We start from the raw sequence: 21422 nt of genomic DNA, 5'->3' as shown, positions 1-21422 counted from the left end.
AAATATACACTATATTAATAATATTTATAAAAATTGTCTAACTGTGCCAACTTTCGGCAACAGAAATTTAGCTTACCACCAATTTACTAGTAATTGATTGTAAAAAACCTATAATAAAACAATATTTTATTTAGTGTGTGTTAAATGCAAAAGTAGTAAACGCACGGTCATATTTATCTATTGTTTTTGTTTACAACTGTACAAGTAAAACTACACATAGGAAGTAATTAAGGCATATGATTTGAAATTAATATTTATTTTTTAAAAGAAACCTTCAGACATGGTTTATACTTCCAGAACAGCTTTGCATAGGAGTACTGTGTATTTTATGAAAATATCCACCATGTGTTCCTATAATGAGGTACATCTGTTCATTTAAAACCTCTCAAATATGTACAGTATTTATCTACAGTTAAAACGAGGTTCAGAAGTGCTAAAGATAAGTTATTATACTCAAAGTGTTCCATGGATATGTTTTCACTAAAAAATACATTCTTCCAAGGTAATTAAAAATGAGAACTTTGTAACTAGTTCCTTTTTAGCTTCATTTAAAGTATAAAAAGGTTTCAGGCACAAAGACAAACGTTCCAACTACCAGAAAAAAGTGGGCCAGGCATGGGCTTCAAACAGCACCTTCGTGTTGCCACTTGTAAGAATTCTGGAAATACTGGGGGAGCAAGAAGTGACAAACTCCGCTGGCTTTCAGCAAAAAGCTGATACATCAACTGGGATCATCTAAGACAGAATTCTGGAAATACTGCTGCACACAAAGGAATGTTATAAATTTGACAGTTTTTACAAATTAAACTGGATGATGTTCACTCGCTACCCAACACTACTTGATGGAGTAAGTGATCTCCTCCCGCTTCTCAAACTGCGTATGCTGCAATTTAAAAGTAATGCGTAGAACACATGCACTACAAACTGTGGTCACTTTCATCTGTTAATTAATTTTTCCTTTTACCTTATTTTCTACAATAAAACTGTTTTTTTTTTTTTTTTTTAAATATGTCAATCAGTTTTTACATCAAAATATAAGAATAATAAGGCCACCAATCTACAATGTTTTTGGGAATTTGTTGCGAATCTGTTTTTGATGAGGGGTGATATTTCAGAATACATGTTAAGAAGAATGAAACACTGATACATGATTTGTCTTTATGATCAATGCATTGATTATGTTTTTAGTAATTAAAAAATACACAAGGCACAGTCAAATACTATGAAACTCCATCTGTTCCAGCATCAACAGCCAATATCAGAGATTATTCACATAACTACTGCTTTTAAAGCTTCTTTTGTAATAAGACAATTCAATTAAAGTACACACACAAGTCACTTTAAGTCTCTGATATTTGCTATTGTAATGTTACATTTGCAACTGTACAATTAATATCACTTAATGAAAACTAAACTGTGCTTTCTCACCAGCTACGTCAGAATTGCTGCATTGCTTCCAATACAACTTATAGCACTGATCAGACATTTGCAATTGTGTGCTTTCAGTGAGCACATCCAGATACAGCTACAGAAAAGTCCTGGCTTCATTCGCTCTATAACTATGTCACTAGTCAACATAGTGACAACTGTATGCTGCATATCAGTCATTCTCAAAGTATTCAATTCTATACCAAATGTACTTTCATCACATTCTAGTTGTACTGATAGATGCTCTATTGTCTTCAAAAACCCAATGAATGATTTGTGTTTTGAATTTGCTGTGTGGAAGTCCTACTAGGAGTACATCTCTGTAAGAATGCAGTGCCAGTAAGGACTTTGCAAAGCACCATGATGAGCCAAGCTGCTTAGTAGTCTGGACAATGTGGAAGTTTTAAAACACCAACTTGTAATTTTTAATTCGAAACTATTTTGGCACTATTTTAGACTAGCTATGGGTAAAAATTGCCACTTAACTTGACACCTCAGTTTTTTTATTTGACAAAGCTGTAAATTCATTACATTTAATGGATGAATGGCAATGGTTTTGTCAGGGCTATGTACATTTTTTGTTTTTATTTTTAATTAAGCATCGATCCATCTCACTGTCATCGCCTTGCTAACAGTACAATACCAAAACTTAAAACAGCACTGTGAGCTGATTGCTTTGCCACATGATCACATTTTTTAATCACGTGATACAAAACAAGTTGTGTTTTTATTTTTGAACTCAATACTATATTTGAATAAAATTATAAACAAGGGTAAGTTTTTATTTAAGCTTTTGAAAGATCAGTGGGATTTCCCACATTAAGTTAACCTGAGCAGGATTTTTACATAAAATGCAAAATTCTCACTCTCTCATGTCGAAAATATATTTTTACTTATTGTTAAAATCATCTTTCAGTCATTGTGATAAATGCTTTCTTCAGTAAAGTAAAATAAAATGGAATTATAGTTTTAAAAAGTACAGCCTGCTCATTTGCCGCATTTCATACATTCAAAGTCATAATTCAAGGTTTTAATTTACTTTCAAATATTCATTCAGAAGGCAGCTGAATATTAAAATATTTTAAAATCTAATGTATATTTGGTATACTGTATGGAACCGCTAAATGGAAATGCACTCTCCATTTAAAAGTCCTGCAGGGCTTCTATATCTGTTGTTTCAACCAAGTCTTTAATCAGCAAATTGTAACATACTGAAAAAAACGGCTTACTTGACACTATTGCATCATTTCAAAAAAAGGTGAACCAGACTACAAAAACACAACTGCTAGTGCTATTTGTGTTCATATCGGCTGACACGTATGTAAAAATTCCATTGTCACAATACTGTAGTGAATTAAAGAAACCTTATTCAAAGCTTTAAAAATAAAATAGTAAAACTATAGATTACTTATTTGCAAACAGAACAAGTAAATGCATACATGTCCAAAATGATATTTTAAATATGCTCAAAAAAATTATTATTTTTGTTTTTTCTTGCTGTTCATTACAAAGTAAGGGTCCTCAGTTTTGTTCTTTGACGGAGCAGGGCTCTTTGGCTTTGAGTTGTTCTTTTTCACACAACTTTGCACCTTTGATATCTCTGCATTCTGTCTAACAGTAACTGGGGTCTTAGCAGACTGTGTGTGCTGTGGAGCATCAGGAGTTTTCACTGCAGTCTGTCTGTTCTTTACCACTGACAAAGGGGTCCTTGTCATATTTTTTTCATTAGAATAAACAGAAGTAGTAGTTTTGGTACATGCTGTGGGGTTTCTTACAGTTGTTTCCACATGTCTTTTGATAGTAACATCAGTGGAATGAGGTAATTTTGTGGTATTTTTAGGATTGTTAGTACTAGAAATCAAATTCTTTTTAAGTGTAGTGCAGCTTGTAGCTGGAGCTTTCCGGTTACTGATCTTCTCATTCTTAAGACGAGGATTAGGTTTTTCCGAGATATGTTCAGTGTTGATCCTAAGTGAAGCAGCAGGCGACCCAGGGCGTCTTTGCGAAAGTCTTCGATGAACAGTGGGAGTAGCTAGAGGAGAAGACGACTCCAAGACGTTCTTTTGGTGGTACCGATCCTTTGTAGGTACTGTCCTTGTAGCCAAAACTGGTGAACTCTTAAATTCAGGGCATGTCACAGTGGACTTTAATTTGGAAGTAGATGAAAGGGATTTTGCTACTGAAGGTGTGGGTTTAGAAATTATCCTTGGATTATTACTTGATGTCTTTGAACATTTGACAGCACAAACATGTTGATTCTTCGGTAAAGCTGGACTCTGTACACTCCTGGATGTTGAGGACTTTAGAGAAGCCACTGTTGTGGGACGTGTCAAAGGCGTTTGGGGACGCTTTGTTTGGCTATCTAGGTTTTTAGTAAGTGTTACAGGACTCCGTCGTGAAAAATGTGTGCTCTTCATTGGACTCTGAATGACATCAGCTGCTGGACTAGACAGAAGTACAGATTTTGTAGATGGCAAGGGAGATTGTTTTATTGCCGTTCGTGGTGTAGCCACAGGTGTCCGTGAAACTTTACTTGAAGTCTGCGCATTGTTTCCAGGTAGACTAGATACCAAAGCAGGGGAGTTCGGCTTAGAGGATGAAGAAAAATTAATAGCTGATAAAGGATTGAGGGTTGGTGTCTGAGGAGTCCTGGCTGGTGATGCTGGAACATCGAGTGGTCCTAAACCTCCCTTTTGAAAAGAGAGAATTTTTTCTTCAAGAGTGCTGAACTGTAACACTCTACATGGATCATACTTCAGCAAGAAACCTTGAAGTGTATCCCAGCCTCCACCAACACGCACCATCACATGTTTTCCATGCAGCATCTATTGAAAGAAATGACAAATTGAGCAATATTAACTTACAAATGATTTAAAAAAAACAAGAATCTGCATAAAAACACCAGAAGGAAAAATTAAATGTATGTAACGTAAAATTTGAGTAGAATTTAAACTAACAGAGAAAAAGGCTACCTTGGTTGCTTTAAAGGATACTTTTCATAAGTTTTTCAGTCAACCCATCATCTAAACCCACTTAATAATAATACCACAGGGGGTTAGACCCTGTCTTAATAAAAATCAGGTACAAAGCACAAACCTATTCTGGACAGAGAACAAGTCCATCATGGGACACAATCACACACACACACACACACACACTCTCTACACCCATCAATACAGTTACATGTCAGTCTTAACATTTGTATTTGTAGTGCGTAGATAATTCTGAATAACCAGAGGGAAAACATCACACAGACAACATGCAAACTCCATACAGTCAGTGACTAAGCTGCGATATAAGCCCAGTATCAAAGAGCTGGCAGACAATGTTTTGTTTTTTCCCCCTTAACTCATGATATGTTGTGAAAGGCCACAATACAGTGTAAAATTAAACCAAATAATACTATGCATAGACGTAAGCTGATCAGATTATTTACAATGCTCCAATGATAATACTAACCTAGTCAGATCAGCAGTATATGTTATCTAAACAAACTGCTGCCACCTGTATGTGAGGGGACATAGGAAGGAATGGTGGCCGAGGCAAAAAGTAATATGTCTCTTTCTGCTACAGCTAGAAAACCCATAGCTAGGAAGAATAGTGAGGTCCTTGAGCTTAGTCTACAGCATCACCCATAAATGTAGCACACGCCACCATGTAAAATACGGTACCCTTTGTAGGTGCTTGGACAGCACCAATAGAACTGAAACTTTCGAATAAGCAACAGTAATTATTTTACTCTTCTGGTACATGTACTGTATATGTTGCAATTCACACTCTACCAAATATCTGCCAAACGTATTGCTCCATGGTGGCACTACTACACTGAATCAAATCAGTGCCTCAAACCAACTAATAAAATTCTTCTTGAAGAGTTGACAATATCCTGGTACACAGCTTGCTTCATTACGGATGGATATGTAGAATGTCCAATAATCCGAAAGCTCCTTCATCAGAGCCATGGTAACATTCTTGGTATGAACCAGTAGTTAATCATGGAGCCTGAGGAGTGGTGACATGTTGATTAGCATACCAGCAAGAATTTCACTGTAGACGTGCCAATAATGATCCAATAAACCTATATGGAGTCCAACAAAGAACCGCAGTCAAAAGAGGGTTGCTTTTTATGAACATTCACTTTTTTTTGTTTGTACTGTTCATCTGTGTGATGCTCCCCTTTTTTGGTACAAAATGGAAATGAACTGGACCACAGACTATCCGTAATGAGCTGAGGGTCTGCCTTCTTTCCCTGCATTTATCTGCATTTTGCCCTAGGGTCTGTTGCTTGTCAACATCTGTCAGGCAGCACTCACATGATGAAGAAGCTGGGGAATAAAGGACCCGAGTCTATGATAGTGTTACCCTTGGTCTGGTCTTCTTATTCTGCTTTGTTATTATTAAACACTACTGTGTTTGGATTTAGAGTACATCCCAGGGATTTTCTTTTTACCTTTTATGTTGATCATTGGATTCCGATTTTGGAAATGTTTACCTGTCTTTTTTGCCGACCTCCTGCTTTAATTTTGGATTCTATTTTTGGCTGACAGATTTGTTAAATAATTTTTACTATTAACATCTCTGCTTCATTGTGAGCTTTCCCTCATCTGTATTACACTGTGGGTTCATGCAGCTGGTTGGGCTTTACAGGATGATGCACTGTGATAGAGCCAAGAGAGCTCAGCTTTTCCTGAAGGAGGGCTGGTACAGGTACAGGTACAGGGCATTGTTTCATCCAAGCTGCCTATTCCTGACACAGATAAAGTGTGCATTAGACAGTTTTTAAACACAACTTAGAAACATCAATCCGTGATATAGAATGAAATAGACAGAAAAAAATATACATTGCTGTAAACATATCGTGAGGCAACCAAAAATCTTACATTTCCACCAGAAAAAAGAAACATTTAATTAACAAGTACATATAACATAAGAAAGAAGACCTGCCCTTTTCTCCTAACTAGATAAAAAAAACCCTTACATTCCACCTAAATATCACAAAAGACTGGATACATTGCTTAGGGAAAGCTTAAGGAAAATATTTAATTGTACAGACTTGCGTTTGTTTTGAGTTAGAAGAAATAAATTAGAAGAAATACAAATATATTATGATGCATTTTAATAGGTTGGCAATATGATTTGTTGTGTGTTTTTAAATATGAAACTTAATTTCTAACGTTTTCAGCTGAATAATCGTATCATCAAAATACTTCAAAAAAAGCATAACTGTAACTTACATAATACAGCACTCACCACTAGATGGAATCATTAACCTAGATTTCTTAGGAAGCTATGTTTTTTTTGGCCTACAAATATCAGTTTCTGGAATTCTCGAAAAAGGAAATGGGAATATAAACATATACTGTAGGTATGCAAAAAACCCAAAGTTCAACAACTGCATTTATAAAAGAAAAATGTATAAAAGAATTATTCGGAAGTAATTTCTAAAACAACGTTTTTGGTATGAGAAATGCATGAGGAATAAAACACAAGCTTTCTCTAATTTCACATTTCCACGAGTACTGTTTGGCACAGCATAAAACAATTATTTATGATTTAAAATTGGTTGATTTCATTCCCTGAAACAGAATTTATATATGTAGGCCTGCTTTTTATTACTTGGTTGTCTCTGAAATGAAGCTCATGTTCTTTTATAATTCCTAAAGTATGTATCTTGTGAGACCACAAAATAGCTTGCGGCATTTGGCACGAAAAATATTTACCATCTTAACGAGAAAAAAAAAAAAAATAAAAAAAAAAAAAATCAAGCACTAAAAGTAGGCACAGCTTTTCAACGTTTCCTACTTTAAGAATATATATGAACACAACCTTTTTAAAAATTAATACAATTTAGCTTAAACATATAATAATCTATGTTTACAGTATCTGATAACTGTAGCTGATCTAAAGAAATATAAATCTTAATGTAATTGAAAAGAAAAAGGGTACAGCAAGAAATTTAAATTTAAAATAGTGGGTTTATAATAATAAATTATAATTGCAGTCAATAATGTACATACTGTATACATATGCATCTTTTCTAAATTTTTGCAATTAGTAGTTTGACTTTATATTGTATATAAGTAGATCACACATACCATGGAAGACTGTTAGAGGGGCAGCAGATACAGTAGGCAGCACTTACCTGCAATCGGGGGGCACTCTACTAAAAATCAATTGACCCGGGTGCATAGCTACTGCCACATCTTCCTTAAATATTCTATCTTGGATAATTCTCAGATATTTAGAAGAAGTGTGTACAAATGATGTTGCCTTTGACCCCAAGTGCTCTGCGAGGCACAAACCTAAGCAGAAATGTGCAAGCATTGGATGATGCACATTGCAGATGAGACCACATGGTTAGTATTATTATTAGTATTATTATACTTCCCAATTTAAGCGCAGCTTGTCAGATAATTTACCATGGCATTCTCTCCCAAATGTTTAAAAATCTAATATCAGTCACTGACCTTAATATTACTTCAGGAAAAAGAAGTGTACTTTATACAGGCTGTCTAAACTCTATAATAAATGACTTCAAAGTTTAGATATTTATGTCAAGGCAGCAAACCTTTGTTCATGACAAGGCTTCTCATATCACTTTATTATAACTGTGGAGGTCAGCTGTGGCCAGAAAATCTCAGATTCCCTTTTTCTTCACTGTCCACTTGTGGTGTTTGAAATTACTGTCAATTCAATTAAGTTATTCCTTGGAAAAGGAATGTGAAATAATACTTATTTCACCCTAACTATGGATATTAGGCCTCTAAAATAGTATATTGTGGAATATCTGTAACAAGCTCTTTGGCTAGTTGGCATATGCTAATCTATGACGTCCATATCTTTTTCAGATTATTTTCTAAAGTTTTCCCTTTTTTACCAGATATGAAAGCATGTCAGAATATAGGTCAATGAAGTAGATACATACACATATACATATAGTATATCCTGCACATTTAGTAGGCTAAAAAAAATTTTCATTTACATTTTTTTTGTATTTTTAATTTTACTATACTTCTATTTATTTATAATTGTGTACAGCACTCTGACCTTTTACTGGGAAAAGTTATAAAATAAAAAATAAAGTGCAACTGAAAAGGAAGGGGCAGAGACTTAAAAAAATAAAATAAAATTTGACCCCAAACCCAGTGGATAAATAAATTCCTTCATAGCCAAAGCATATTACATTATCTTGCTGAGGGAATATAACATATTATTAATTTTGCCATAAAACAATGCCTTCTATATAGAAAAAAAATACTAGATCTGAAATTAATTTTTACGTTATCTCAAGTTAATAATACAAAAATCTGAATTGAATACTACTATCATATTGGAAATAAAGGCTGGGACTAGATTAAAGATAAGATGGTGCTCATGCAACCCAGTAAACAGTTCTAAAGGAGTTTAGTAGTAAAAGATGGCAAAGCAGATGCAAGTTACTATTGAAAGTAATGTCTGTCTTAACCACTAACAGATGTGCTATTACTTGCTGAAGGGAAATGTTCACTTACTTGTAAATGCGAGTCAATTATTATCCTATTTTTAAAACGACAAATACTGTTTCCGCTGAAAAATCTAATTTCTAGGAACCTCTTGGAAGGGACTACTTTGATTTAAAAATGTATCATAAAAAAAGGAAATGCTGCAATTAGGATTTGTCAATTTTCAAGAACAACTGCATATATATTATATATATATACACACAAATATATATACATTTGTCTGGATAGGAAGTACCGTATTTACCTGTGTACCATGCGCACATTATGCGCGTCATACACAAAGAAAATTTTTTTGTGTACAGTAATCCCTCGCTATATCGCGCTTCGACTTTCGCAGCTTCACTCTATCGCGGATTTTATATGTAAGCATATTTAAATATATATCGCGGATTTTTTGCTGGTTCGCAGATTTCTGCGGACAATGGATCTTTTAATTTCTGGTATATGCTTCCTCAGTTGGTTTGACCAGTTGATTTCATACAAGGGACGCTATTGGCAGATGGCTGAGAAGCTACCCAACCACAGCGCGTATTACGTATTAAATAAAACTCCTCAAATATATTGTGAGCACAGGGGCTGTTCGCACCCCTAGAAGATACGGCCGCTCCTCAAAAAACACTGAAAGATTACCCTCACATTGCTCTCTTCCTTGCTGTGCGTAAACGTGGCTGTTTTGTCAAGCGATATGCTTCCTGCATGGTGCTTCGCATACTTAAAAGCTCGAACGGCACGTATTGATTTTTAATTGTTTGTTTTTCTCTATCTCTCTCTCTCTCACTCTCTCTGACATTCTGTGCTCCTGACGGAGGGGGTGTGAGCAGGGGGGGCTGTTCGCACCACTAGACGATACGGACGCTCCTCTGAAAAAATGCTGAAAGGCTGCCTTTACATTGCTCCCTTCCTAGCAGCTGCGTTGTCCGGCGGTGCTTCGCATAGTTAAAAGCCCAAACAGCCCTATTGATTTGTTTGCTTTTCTTTCTCTCTCTGACATTAGCTGCTCCTGACGCACACTCCTTTGAAGAGGAAGATATGTTTGCATTCTTTTAATTGTGAGACGGAACTATCATCTCTTTCTTGTCATGGAGCACAGTTTAAACTTTTGAAAAATAGACAAATGTTTGTTTTCAGTGTATGAATAAAGTTCCTGTCTCTCTACAACCTCCTGTGTTTCTGTGCAAATCTGTGACCCAAGCATGACAATATAAAAATAATCATATAAACATATGGTTTCTACTTCGCGGATTTTCACCTTTCGCGGCAGGGTCTGGAACGCAACCCCCGCGATAGAGGAGGGATTACTGTAATGTTTTTCTCTCTCTCTCTCTAACAAAAACAGAAGGGCATTTCACGGAAAACCTGCCCTAAACTCTTCCTATACAATCAGAACGCGTGTCCTACACGGGGAAAATTTTTTTCATGATTTTATTTGTAAAAAATTAGGGTGCGCATCTTACACAAAGGCGCGTAGTACACGAGTAAATATGGTATATATTGCTTTTGATCAAACAATCTATCAATGGTACTCAATTTGAAATTTTAATACATATCGAGTGGAAAGTACTTTATTAATCGCCTGGAACTAATTTTTCTTGAAATGAATATGGCCTGAGCACCCAGCATTTTCTTTTGTTTTTTTTTTTTTTTTAACAGTGACATGTTACATGACACCAACACTGACGTGCCTCATCACTATCTTTTGCATAGTGTCTTTGGCAGAACACAACATTTCCACTCATCAGAAGACCCTGTGTTTTGAAAGGCACTTACTGCCTCCTACAGTCCTTCTTGCTGTAAAATTCTAAAAGGTGGGACAGCTCCTGATCCTTTTTTGTCTTCAGTAGCATATTACATTTCCATGTGCCAGCACACAGTATGTTTTGAAAATGCTCTCTCTCTCACACACACACACACAAACACACAATTTATATATTACACAAAATCAGATACCTAAATCCATTTTAGGATTTCCATATACTTAGTCAGGTTTCCACAAGAAAACATGGTTTTCTCATTTACTTGCTCAGACAAAAAACAACTATGTCTAACAGCATCAAAGTTGCCTCCTATATGCTTCACAAATTTTACAACTGGCAATATCTGTAGTCAAAAATCTATTTGGAAATAGGTAGAAGCAAATTTCCAGAATGATCCGAGTCTATATGACAACGATCCTCCCCAATTTACTGAAGTTAAGCACCCTGTGTAATGGATGCAATTCATCAGTGGAAATAATTACCAGTTATTATTTGCTTACAATTAACTAAACAAATCAGCTGTTTGCACAAGCAAAGGTTCGTAAGTAAAAGTCCACATTCCCCAATTATAATTGTGTCAGTGTCCTTCCCATTTAGTTAGTACATCTTTCTGCAGCTACAAAAAAGTAAACAGATTTTTTTTTTTTTTGCAGAAATGCCTTAGCTTGTTAACATCTGTTATGCAAATGGTGTCTGGATAATTAGGCAGGGAAACTTTCTTAGCTTAAGTAACAAACTGGTGAGTGCTGCTGCCTCATAACTCCCACCCTGTTATATTTAGTATTGAGTTTGCACATCCATGTGTTTGTGTGCATTTTCCTGTGGCCATTCAGGTACACTCCCTTAAAGTTAACTAATATTACCTGTTGTGAATAAATGAGTGCATGTATAAATGTGTGCTACAATGCATAGGGTGCTGCATTTAGATCTGGTTATTTTCTTGTACCTGATGGTGCAGGAATGGGCATTGATTAGAATGAACAGGTCTATAAAAATGTCTAAAGCATATTTAGTCAACATATTTTGCATCAGGACATTATTTCAATAACTTTACATTCATGTTATTCATTATTTAAGCTATATTTAATGAAGAACTTTTGAATTGCTTTAAGGAACCCAAGAAAGGACTGGACGGTAACTTACCTTTAATTACCAAAATTATTTTCTATCATTCATTAAAGAATACCAAACTCACAATAAACCAGTTTGTAAATTTGTGTTTTCAAATGTTATTACTTACTAAAAAGATTAATTGTCACAGTTCTTAAAGATCCGCAAAAAAACAAAACCCACTTCAGTTTTGACATGGAAATACTTTAAGGCTTTTTTCATACTTTTTAAGGACTTTGTCATACTTACCCTTATGAAAAGGATTTTACCACCTAACCGATATCTCCCTTCAGACAAATACTCAATAGAAAACCTGTGAGAGCAGTTGCATGGAGGATCTTGTGCAATATGTTGTACCTACAGTGAAATACACAAGTAAAATAAGGATAAAAGTGAGTAAAAGTAAACCAGAACATTTTATTCATGTACAGTATGTACTGTGTATGCTAGTTTCAATTCCAAAGACCACTGGAACACTCTATATTTGCTTATAAACACAACCACTAATATTAATGCGTTTTAAGTCATTAAGACATTTACATATTTATCAGATTCTTTTACAAATCATAAATAACTGAAGTCACACAAGGTCAATACAAAAGTACTAAAATCATACCGTGTATACGACATATGTTTTCCCACACTACAAATGAGGAAAAACTTGACTGAACATCAGTAACCAACTACAACACACAGGTAAATAAATATTTTTAAAGAACTCTGATAAACATAAAAAGCAAAGTTGTCAATTACTTTAAATCCGAAGGTTTAACACAGACTAAACAACAGAAATTTGTTATTCTGACCTTCAGGGCTTTTGCAGAAGTGACCTTGTTGTCCAAAAAATTTAAAGATAATGTTGAAGTTTGAGTTAACCAGAAGCAGCGTGAACAAACAAAGAAAGAACATAAATACAAGAGCAGCATTTAAAGATGTTACATTAGTATACAAATATTACTCAAAGAAAAACAGAATCTATAATGGGTAAATGACAGACAAGGAAAGTCCAACCAAAAGTTCTGTTAAGAAACATTAAAAAAGAAAAAAATATATATTTGGTCCAGTTTCAAGTAAAACTGATACATAAAACAAAGTTACACTACACAATTCCATTATTCTTTATAGCTTCTTAGCAGAATTATATTAGCAGAATTATAGCATGGAAAGCAGGCATTAAAGCTGAGGGGTTTGGCACGGAGTCAGGGCTTTCTGTTCCTACTATCGCTGTAAAAGCCATTAGGAATTGTGTTCTTAAAACATGCGTAACCCCTGATTACAGACTATCTAGATCCTATGCAGTTTGCCTACAAGGCATGTACAGGAGTAGTAGATGAAGATCTTTGTTCTCTACAGAGCCAACTCCAACCTGGACAAAGCTAGCAGTGTGGTCAGTATCATAATCCCTTTGAAATGCCTTTAATATTACTTAGCTTCTCTGGATGGAAAAAAAAAAATCAAGGAGATGTAGGTAGATGAAACAGTGTGTGAACCTCCAACATACCGGGGAACTTTCCTGTCTCCCTTTATTACCCTCTACACCACAGATTAAGAATTTCTCAAATGTATTCCTACAGCGTAAAGTCACAAGTTGAGTGCAGAGCTTCCCATGTACATATACAAAGTACAGCGATGGCAAATGTGCATTCTTGCTCCGATGTAGAACAGTCATCATGATCTGAGTTGACCTCTGTTATAGCGAGTCTTTATGTGAAACCAGCAGTATCAAATGTGGGGGGGATGAATGGTGGGATCATGAACACAACTGAGAGAATAAAACTGAATTAAAAAAAAACAAAAAAAAAACAAAGCTAACCTTTACAAGTATCATAAATTACACCGGCTGTTACAGACTGGAATCAAATGTATGTTTTCATTCTAAAATAGTAAGAATACGAGCAGCCCACTTCTCAAAACGGACTCGTCCAGGATCGAACCCATGAAGTTTTGATTACCAGTCAACAGTTGATACCATTGCGCCACCAAAGCAGTCGTAGCAAATACGTGTCAAAGTCGCACCCTAACGCGGATTCTTTTTCTGCAGTTATATTTTTGAATAAAAATGCACTTGTTCTGTTATATTTGTACCTTTTGTGAAAGTGTTTCTTTGATATTTGGATTTCAGGCTTCACACATTATACACTTCATGTCTACATTTTGTTAATTATTACTAAAACATGAAAAACGTTTCTGTTTTAACGATGTGTTTACATAGATTGTTGTAGACACGGAACACACGTGAAATGCAAGTGTTCCAAATAACGATATAGTATTTATAAAAGGTATCATTTTGCTTGACTTCTCACACTATACAACTCTAAGCAACTGACACGCAGGTAAACAGACTTGAGCTGAGAAAACTGTGCGGGGTGGGGGATGTGATAGCCAGGCTGCTTGCTGCTTATCCACACATTTACAGGACAAAAGACGCTGACGGAGAAGTGCGAAGTGATTTAAGGTGGGATGGATCTACGAGATTTTATGTAGGCTCTGGTAATTCTAGTGTTAATTATTCTTCAGCTCATAACCTGCAATTCTGCTCTGAATTTTTGGTAATCTTGATATGACCACTTTGTAATGTGGAAACCAAAATGTACCCAGCAACTATGTGTGTTCTCAAATGTACATCATAAAACTTAAACAGAACTTCTCTAAACTTGTATTAAACAAACCCAGATATAAAACCCAGCATCCGTCAATTTATAAATTGCTTGTACACTGAAAAGTCCACCTAGACTTTCACAATAATCTGTAAAGCCCTAAAAAGCCCTAAGATGTTTAACTTACAATGAATCTCATCTACAACAATAATACATAACAAAAGTTTTTTTTTTCTGTATTCTATATTCTTGTGCATACGTATGTTTCTCCAAGAACATTTGTGGCTAGTTGTTTATCAATTAAATTTCTAAACCAGTTTTTATATGGTTTATTATTTTTATTTAAACGAAAATATTCTTTATAAAACGTCAATCCACTAGAGAAACATGACCTGCAATTTTGAAAACCATACAGAAGAGTTGCTAGATTGTAATGCTATGTAAATGTTCCTGACATGGGGCTCACTATGAAAGAAGCTACATAATATAAATGCAGAGTGATTTTATGAGAAACAGTATATATCTTTTTTTTTTTTTTTTTATATATTTTTATTTTATTAATTTTCATTGTAATCATTCCATACAAACAGATCAATTTATAACCCAACAAATTTGAAGACTAATCAAACCCCACCCCTGAGAAGGAGAGCTTAGCTAAAGGAAAATTGCTTAAGGCTTTTTAATAAGGCAACATTAAACAAAAGAAAGGGAGAAGTAAATATCTATGTAAATAAGAGATGGAGAAGGGAGTTAAATGCGATAATAGTTATTTCTCTTATTCTAAAATAATTTTGATTAAATCCTGCCATGTTTTGAAAAAAATTTGTACAGATCCTCTAACTGAAAATGTGATTTTTTCCAATTTCAAATAATATAAAACATCGGTTTCCCACTGACTTATAAGAGGAGAATTAGGATTCTTCCAATTTAACAAAATAAGTCTGCGTGCCAAGAGTGTAGTGAATGCAATCACAGTTTGCTTGTCCTTCTCCAATTCAAGTCCATCTGGAAGAACACCAAACACAGCTGTTAATGGGTTAGGAGGGATTGTGATACCAAGGCTGTCTGAGAGGCACTTAAAAAGTTTTGTCCAAAATGATGTTAGTTTGGTGCAGGCCCAGAACATGTGACCCAGTGAGGCAGGAGCTTGGTTGCAGCGCTCGCAGGTTGGATCTTGCCCTGGAAACATTTTGGACAGTTTTAAGCGAGACAGATGGGCTCGATATATAATTTTTAGTTGAATAATTCTATGCTTTGCGCATATAGAACTCGAGTGAATTCTCTGCTTTGCTACCTTCCACTCCTTTTCTGATATATTGATTAAGAGATCTTCTTCCCAATGTCCTCTTGGATCTTTGAAAGGTAGGGACTCTAATAAGATTTTATATATTGCGGAAATAGTGTGTTTCCTCGAAATTGAGCAGTATTTTTTCCCAGCATTGTGGAGGGTGCAAGGTGGGGGAAATCGGGCAAAAATTCTAGCTAGAAGGATGGAGAAAGTGCTGCCCTCGGTAAAATCACAGGATCAAAATGGATTTATTAAAGGCCGACACCTATCTTCCAATCTCCGACACTTGTTTAATGTTATATATTCACCAGCAAAATCAAACACCCCAGAGATATTACTATCATTAGACGCAGAAAAAGCATTTGATATGATTGAATGGAATTACCTTTTCACTGCATTGGAGAAATTTGGGTTTGGCCCGAATATTTGTGCTTGGATCAAACTACTGTATACCAATCCAGAAGCTTCAGTTTGTATTAATAACATTTGCTCAGACTACTTTAAACTAGAACGTGGTACCAGACAAGGATGTCCCTTGTCTCCACTGTTGTTTGCAATCGCTACTGAACCACTGGCGGTTCACTGCCGAAATTCTTATGAGATAAAGGGGATTGTCAGAGAAGGACTGGAACAGAAAATTTCTCTATATGCAGATGAAATGGTCTTATATATATCAGACCCAGAAAACACTGTCCCTGCTGTTTTAACAGCACTAACAGAATTTCAAAAGATATCTGGTCTTAGAATTAATCTGAATAAAAGTATACTCTTTCTAGTGAATTCACAAGCATATAATATTAGACACCCTACCTTTTACCATAGCAGATCAGTTTAAATACCTAGGGGTAAATATCACAAGTAAACATAAAGCTCTTTATCAACAAAATTTTGGCATCTGTATGGAAAAAATTAAGCAAGACTTGCATAGATGGTCAACCCTTCATCTCACTCTAGCCGGAAGAATTAACATTGTTAAGATGAATATCCTTCCTAAACTTCTCTTTTTATTTCAAAACATTCCAATATATATCAATAAATCGTTTTTTAAACAGTTAGATTCAATAATAACCTCATTCATTTGGAACTCAAAACACCCACGTATCCGAAGAGCGACCCTACAAAGACCTTAGCCAGAAGGTGGCATGGCTTTACCTAATTTTCAGTTTTATTACTGGGCAGCATACATACAAGTCATAAAAACCTGGACACAAATAAATGAACATACACAGGATTGGTCCGCAATAGAAGTAAAATCCTGTAGTACTTCTTTATATTCCCTGCTCTGCTCTCCAATAAATGAAAGTTATCGCAAATATACTAATAACCCAATTGTGCTTTACTCACTCAGAATATGGAACCAAATTAGAAAGCATTTTAAGATGGAAAATCTTTTATCAGTGGCACCTCTGCAAGAGAACCACCTCTTTCAACCTTCGCAAGTATATCCAGTTTTTAATACCTGGAAAAGTTTTGGGATTAAAATGCTCAGAGATCTTTATATAGACAACATATTTACATCTTTTGAACAATTACGTTCAAAATTCAACCTCCCAGCTACACATTTCTTTCACTATCTTCAAATTAGAAATTTTGTTAAACAGAAACAGTATATATCTGCCTTTTCTTCCAAACACTACATTATTTCTTAACTCTTTCAGTACAGTGATATACAGTATTACTAAATGTTACTCATCTCATTCCTTCTACTTTTTTGGTAGAAATGTATTTCATCTTTATAAGGATTTTTTTTTTTTTAACAATTTACCACATTACTTTGTAAACCTAAATTTAGAAGCTGTTTGTTTGTTTCCAGGAGGTCTCTTTAGGTCTATTCAAAATTTCCATAAATGCATTTTTCATTACAGCTATTTTATTTAGGGTTCTGTGAAGTCCCTGGCAGCCATGTGCATGAGGAAGGAATTCACCTAAAAAGGGGTACCAGTCCATCATTAAGGTTCATTCATACTTTGGTAATTTAGAGCTAGCCATCAAACTAAACTACATGTAACTGGGATATGGGAGGTAAACTGATGTTATCCTACATTTACATAGATAGTTGTAGACACGGAACACACATAAAATGTATGTATTTCAAATGATGATATATTATTTAAACTCTACAATTCCAGGCACCTCACACCCAGATAAAAGACACATGAGCTCTGAGAATCTTCTTCGTGACTTGAGCTGCGTCAGTGGGGGGATGGGATAGCAGGCTGCTTGCTGCTTAGGCTGATCAACATTTTCGGGGAAGTACATACCGCCTCGTGAAGATCTCCTTGATGACAGCATACATTGAAAGTCGTTGCTGGTGCTGGAGGACCCGTTTCAGTGAGCAGTGTTTCTTCCAGTTCAATTTCTTTTTCAAACTTCACCAAAACTGGAGGTTCTACATTATACCTACAAAGAATTGCAACATTATTAGATCCATTATATATGCAAAGTTAATTTTACTGCACTCACTTAAAAGTGTGCACATCCATTTTAGCTTAAATGTTTTTTAAATGTGTTATTTTTGTGCCAATAAGCTTTACAGTATTAAAGTTGCAAAATACTGTTCATTTAATGCCTTTACAAATTTAGTTGCAAATCTCTGACAGTGTTTTTTCAACAGAGAGTCCACAAAATTGGGGATTTTGCTGTGTAAGACAAAACAATAATGCTGTGTAACAAAAAAAGAAATTTTGGTGTCTAATTGAACATCACATACATTTTCATAAATACATTTTTTATACTGTCCAGAGTTGTCTTCTACCTTGTCACCCCTGCTGACACAATAAACAAGGGCTGCAAAAGCATTCTGGAAAATGTGGATTAACAAGAGAGATGGATTGTTATGAGTTACTTATATAATATAAAAATACTTACTGAGATACAATTCTTCCTATTTCTAAGAGGCAAAGGCACACCTGTCTTGGTTCTTTATGCAAAACTAGGAAGGAGAAAGAAAAAAAAAAAACTTTCTATCAAAATTGTACTTTAAAGACATTAAACATCATTAATAAGACTTCTAAATGTATCTACGTTTTCCAGCTTGAGGTATCACGATAGATACTCATTCCCTTGTTGTAATACAGTACATCTCAAAACATGCAATCTAAGCCATATAACTATTCTCAGATGGCATTATTTGAGACGTTCAAGTGCTGAATATGGTATCCGGAAATAGTCCCCATGCACAACAAGAGCAAACCTTTAATGGATATTTTCTGGCTTTATCCAAGTTAAATTCCGTTTACATTCTTTTAGCAGTTTTGGTCGTCTATGGGAGTGACACTTTCCTCTCATATCAGTCACCACCATTTCCATCCATATGTATCCTTTCTTTAATCTCACATTTCCTTGCCTTAATAGCTCTGTTTTGTGCAATGGAGAAGAGATTTATTAGTTTCAGTGGAGATGTAATTCTTAAAAAACATTTCTGGGGAAAGTGTACATGAGGTGACCCTCAAGGTACCTTCTGTTTTAAACAGATCTAATTTGAAAACCTGAGAGATATCTTTGTTTGAGAAATTAACTCGCAAGCATTTATTCCTATTATTTCATTGCTATAGTAAAATTCTACAAAATACAGGCTCTTGACACTTTGTAACTAACATATTTAGTCTTCAAAAACATACTTGCTGAACGAGAGCACTAAATGTTTCAAATGTTTTAATCTCTAAACAATAATTCTCCCGAAAGTATTGGAGTCTTGGTGTCAGAGTTCAGTAGGGCATTTGTGTATTATAAATATAAGCAGAAAAAAATGTGTATGAAGTAAAATCAACCAGTGTAACTATCAGGTTTATTTTGTTTTCTAATTCCAGTAGTTTTATTGTTTTGTCTGATTGTACTGAAAACCAAATATTTTAATTTTACAGTCACTGCCTGAGAAAGCAGCCTTGAAATGCTTCTGTTTAAAAATTAAACTCAGAACAGCAAGTATAAAGTTTGTTCTCTATCTTCTAGAGACGAGTATGTGTATTCATATTGCACAATAGGAGATATTAAAGAACATATACATTGTGTACAGAATACATCTATGGAGTTTTCCCATAAAGTGGTCCTGTGTAGATTTGTAGAGTTAAGACTGTGGGGTAATAATTTGTTGAAGGCGGTTTTCTGCATGCTTCAGTTTCCGCACCATCAAAAAAAGAGAGTAATGGATACATACATCTATACAAATATAAATGTTAATTTTATCTTGACTTTTATACAAGAAGTCAGCTCCTGCCCTAGTGTATATGTGTACAACATACAAGGACCTCCTAATTTCCTGAAGTATAAAAGAGGAGTGGAGGCAAGAAAGGCATCTTGAAAATAATGACAGAGTCTGAGAAGCAGGCTTTATAGGAATATACTCAACAGAGGGATTGTCAGTCAAGGGAGGTTCAGACACATGATGATACAGAGGAAAGGTGATGAAGGTAAACATAGGGTAAGAGAGATAAAATATTTTTAAATGCCTTCTATTACCTGTCTTTGACAGGTAACACTGCTTGTAATATGTACTTCAGTATACAGTAGCGTATATAACAACAATTAAATATTCACTCACTTATACTTAAAACAGGTACTAAAGTAACTTCACAATATCTGAATGCTACAACATTATTAGGATTCAATATGGGTATAATTCAAAGCAGCATCCTTATCTCACTTTCCAGTTGTAATAATCAGGAAAGAATTGAGGGTGTAGAGGCGTCTGAACCACTAGTGTCAAATGACCATAATATAATACAGTTATAAGTCTTTTGGAAGAGTTTGTCTGTACAGACTGTTAAATTTAACTTTGATAGGGGAAATTTTGAGTAGATGTGGCAAAGTCTAAAAGGGGTAGACTGGGATTAGCTTTAAAGTGCAGAGACAATCGAGAAGCAGTAGAACAGGTTTAAAAATGTTTTACATATTATGTAGGAGAGGTACATACCTAAAGTTGAAATTAGTTGGAAATTTAAAATAAATCCTCCTCACTCAAGCGCCAGCCTCGGGGCACATCTTACATCCACTTAGCTAGCGAATGAAAGAACTACTTAACGGATTTAGATCGGGCTTATTTCTAGAATTTGCTTGAACTTTCCGCTTGATTTTGCGACTTCTCTCATTGCGCTAAAAATCATAGTTCATTTGCAGGAGTGATATATTTGTGCTAATCAGAGACAGAGGCTTCGGGCCAAGGGGAGGGGGAAGTGTGACGTCAGGAGTAGGGAGCCAGACAAGGCTGTCCTCGCTGTCCTGTTTCACTTCTACACGGGCGAAGCCGCTGGGGACGGTTAGCAAATATATATAAAATTATAAAAAAAAAATTAAAGGAACACTTTTTAATCCGAGTATAGCATCAAGTCAATGAAACTTCTGGGATATTGATCTGGTCAGTTAAGTAGCAGAGGGGGTTGTTAATTAGTTTCAGCTGCTTTGGTGTTAATGAAATTAACAACAGGTGTACTAGAGGGGCAACAATGAGACGACCCCGAAAACAAGAATGGTTTAACAGGTGGAGGCCACTGACATTTTTTCCTCCTCATCTTTTCTGACTGTTTTTTCACTAGTTTTGCATTTGGCTAGGGTCAGTGTCACTACTGGTAGCATGATGCGATACCTGGACCCAAAATAACCTCCAGCAGGGCACTGGTATGAATGTCTCTGGCCAAACAATCAGAAACAGACATGATTGTGGCCTGAGGGTCCGACATCCTCTAGTGGGCCCTGTGCTCCCTGCCTGGCACCGTGGAGTTTGATTGGCATTTGCCATGGAATACCA

General features: G+C 35.4%; 2 protein-coding genes across 2 annotated transcripts in view; one reads left to right on the top strand and one right to left on the bottom strand.

Annotated features, from left to right (window-relative positions):
• LOC127528026 (craniofacial development protein 2-like) overlaps positions 1 to 21422 on the top strand; it is a 1148403-nt gene that overhangs the window by 591470 nt on the left and 535511 nt on the right. The window lies entirely within an intron of this gene.
• Positions 1915 to 21422, bottom strand: part of gas2l3 (growth arrest-specific 2 like 3) — an 85771-nt gene continuing 66263 nt past the window's right edge. The window contains exons 7-10 of the mRNA XM_051928536.1: positions 18548 to 18611; positions 17941 to 18079; positions 12044 to 12151; positions 1915 to 4253 (exon numbers count right to left, since the gene is read on the bottom strand). Coding sequence (XP_051784496.1) covers positions 2907 to 4253; positions 12044 to 12151; positions 17941 to 18079; positions 18548 to 18611 — 1658 coding nt within the window. The 3' untranslated portion in view covers positions 1915 to 2906. The remainder of the gene's footprint in view (positions 4254 to 12043; positions 12152 to 17940; positions 18080 to 18547; positions 18612 to 21422) is intronic.

The sequence above is a fragment of the Erpetoichthys calabaricus genome, chromosome 1, assembly GCF_900747795.2.
Source record: "Erpetoichthys calabaricus chromosome 1, fErpCal1.3, whole genome shotgun sequence".
NCBI lineage: Eukaryota > Metazoa > Chordata > Cladistia > Polypteriformes > Polypteridae > Erpetoichthys > Erpetoichthys calabaricus.
The sequence above is the reverse complement of the archived record's forward strand: the minus strand, read 5'-3'. Positions and strand labels throughout refer to the sequence as shown.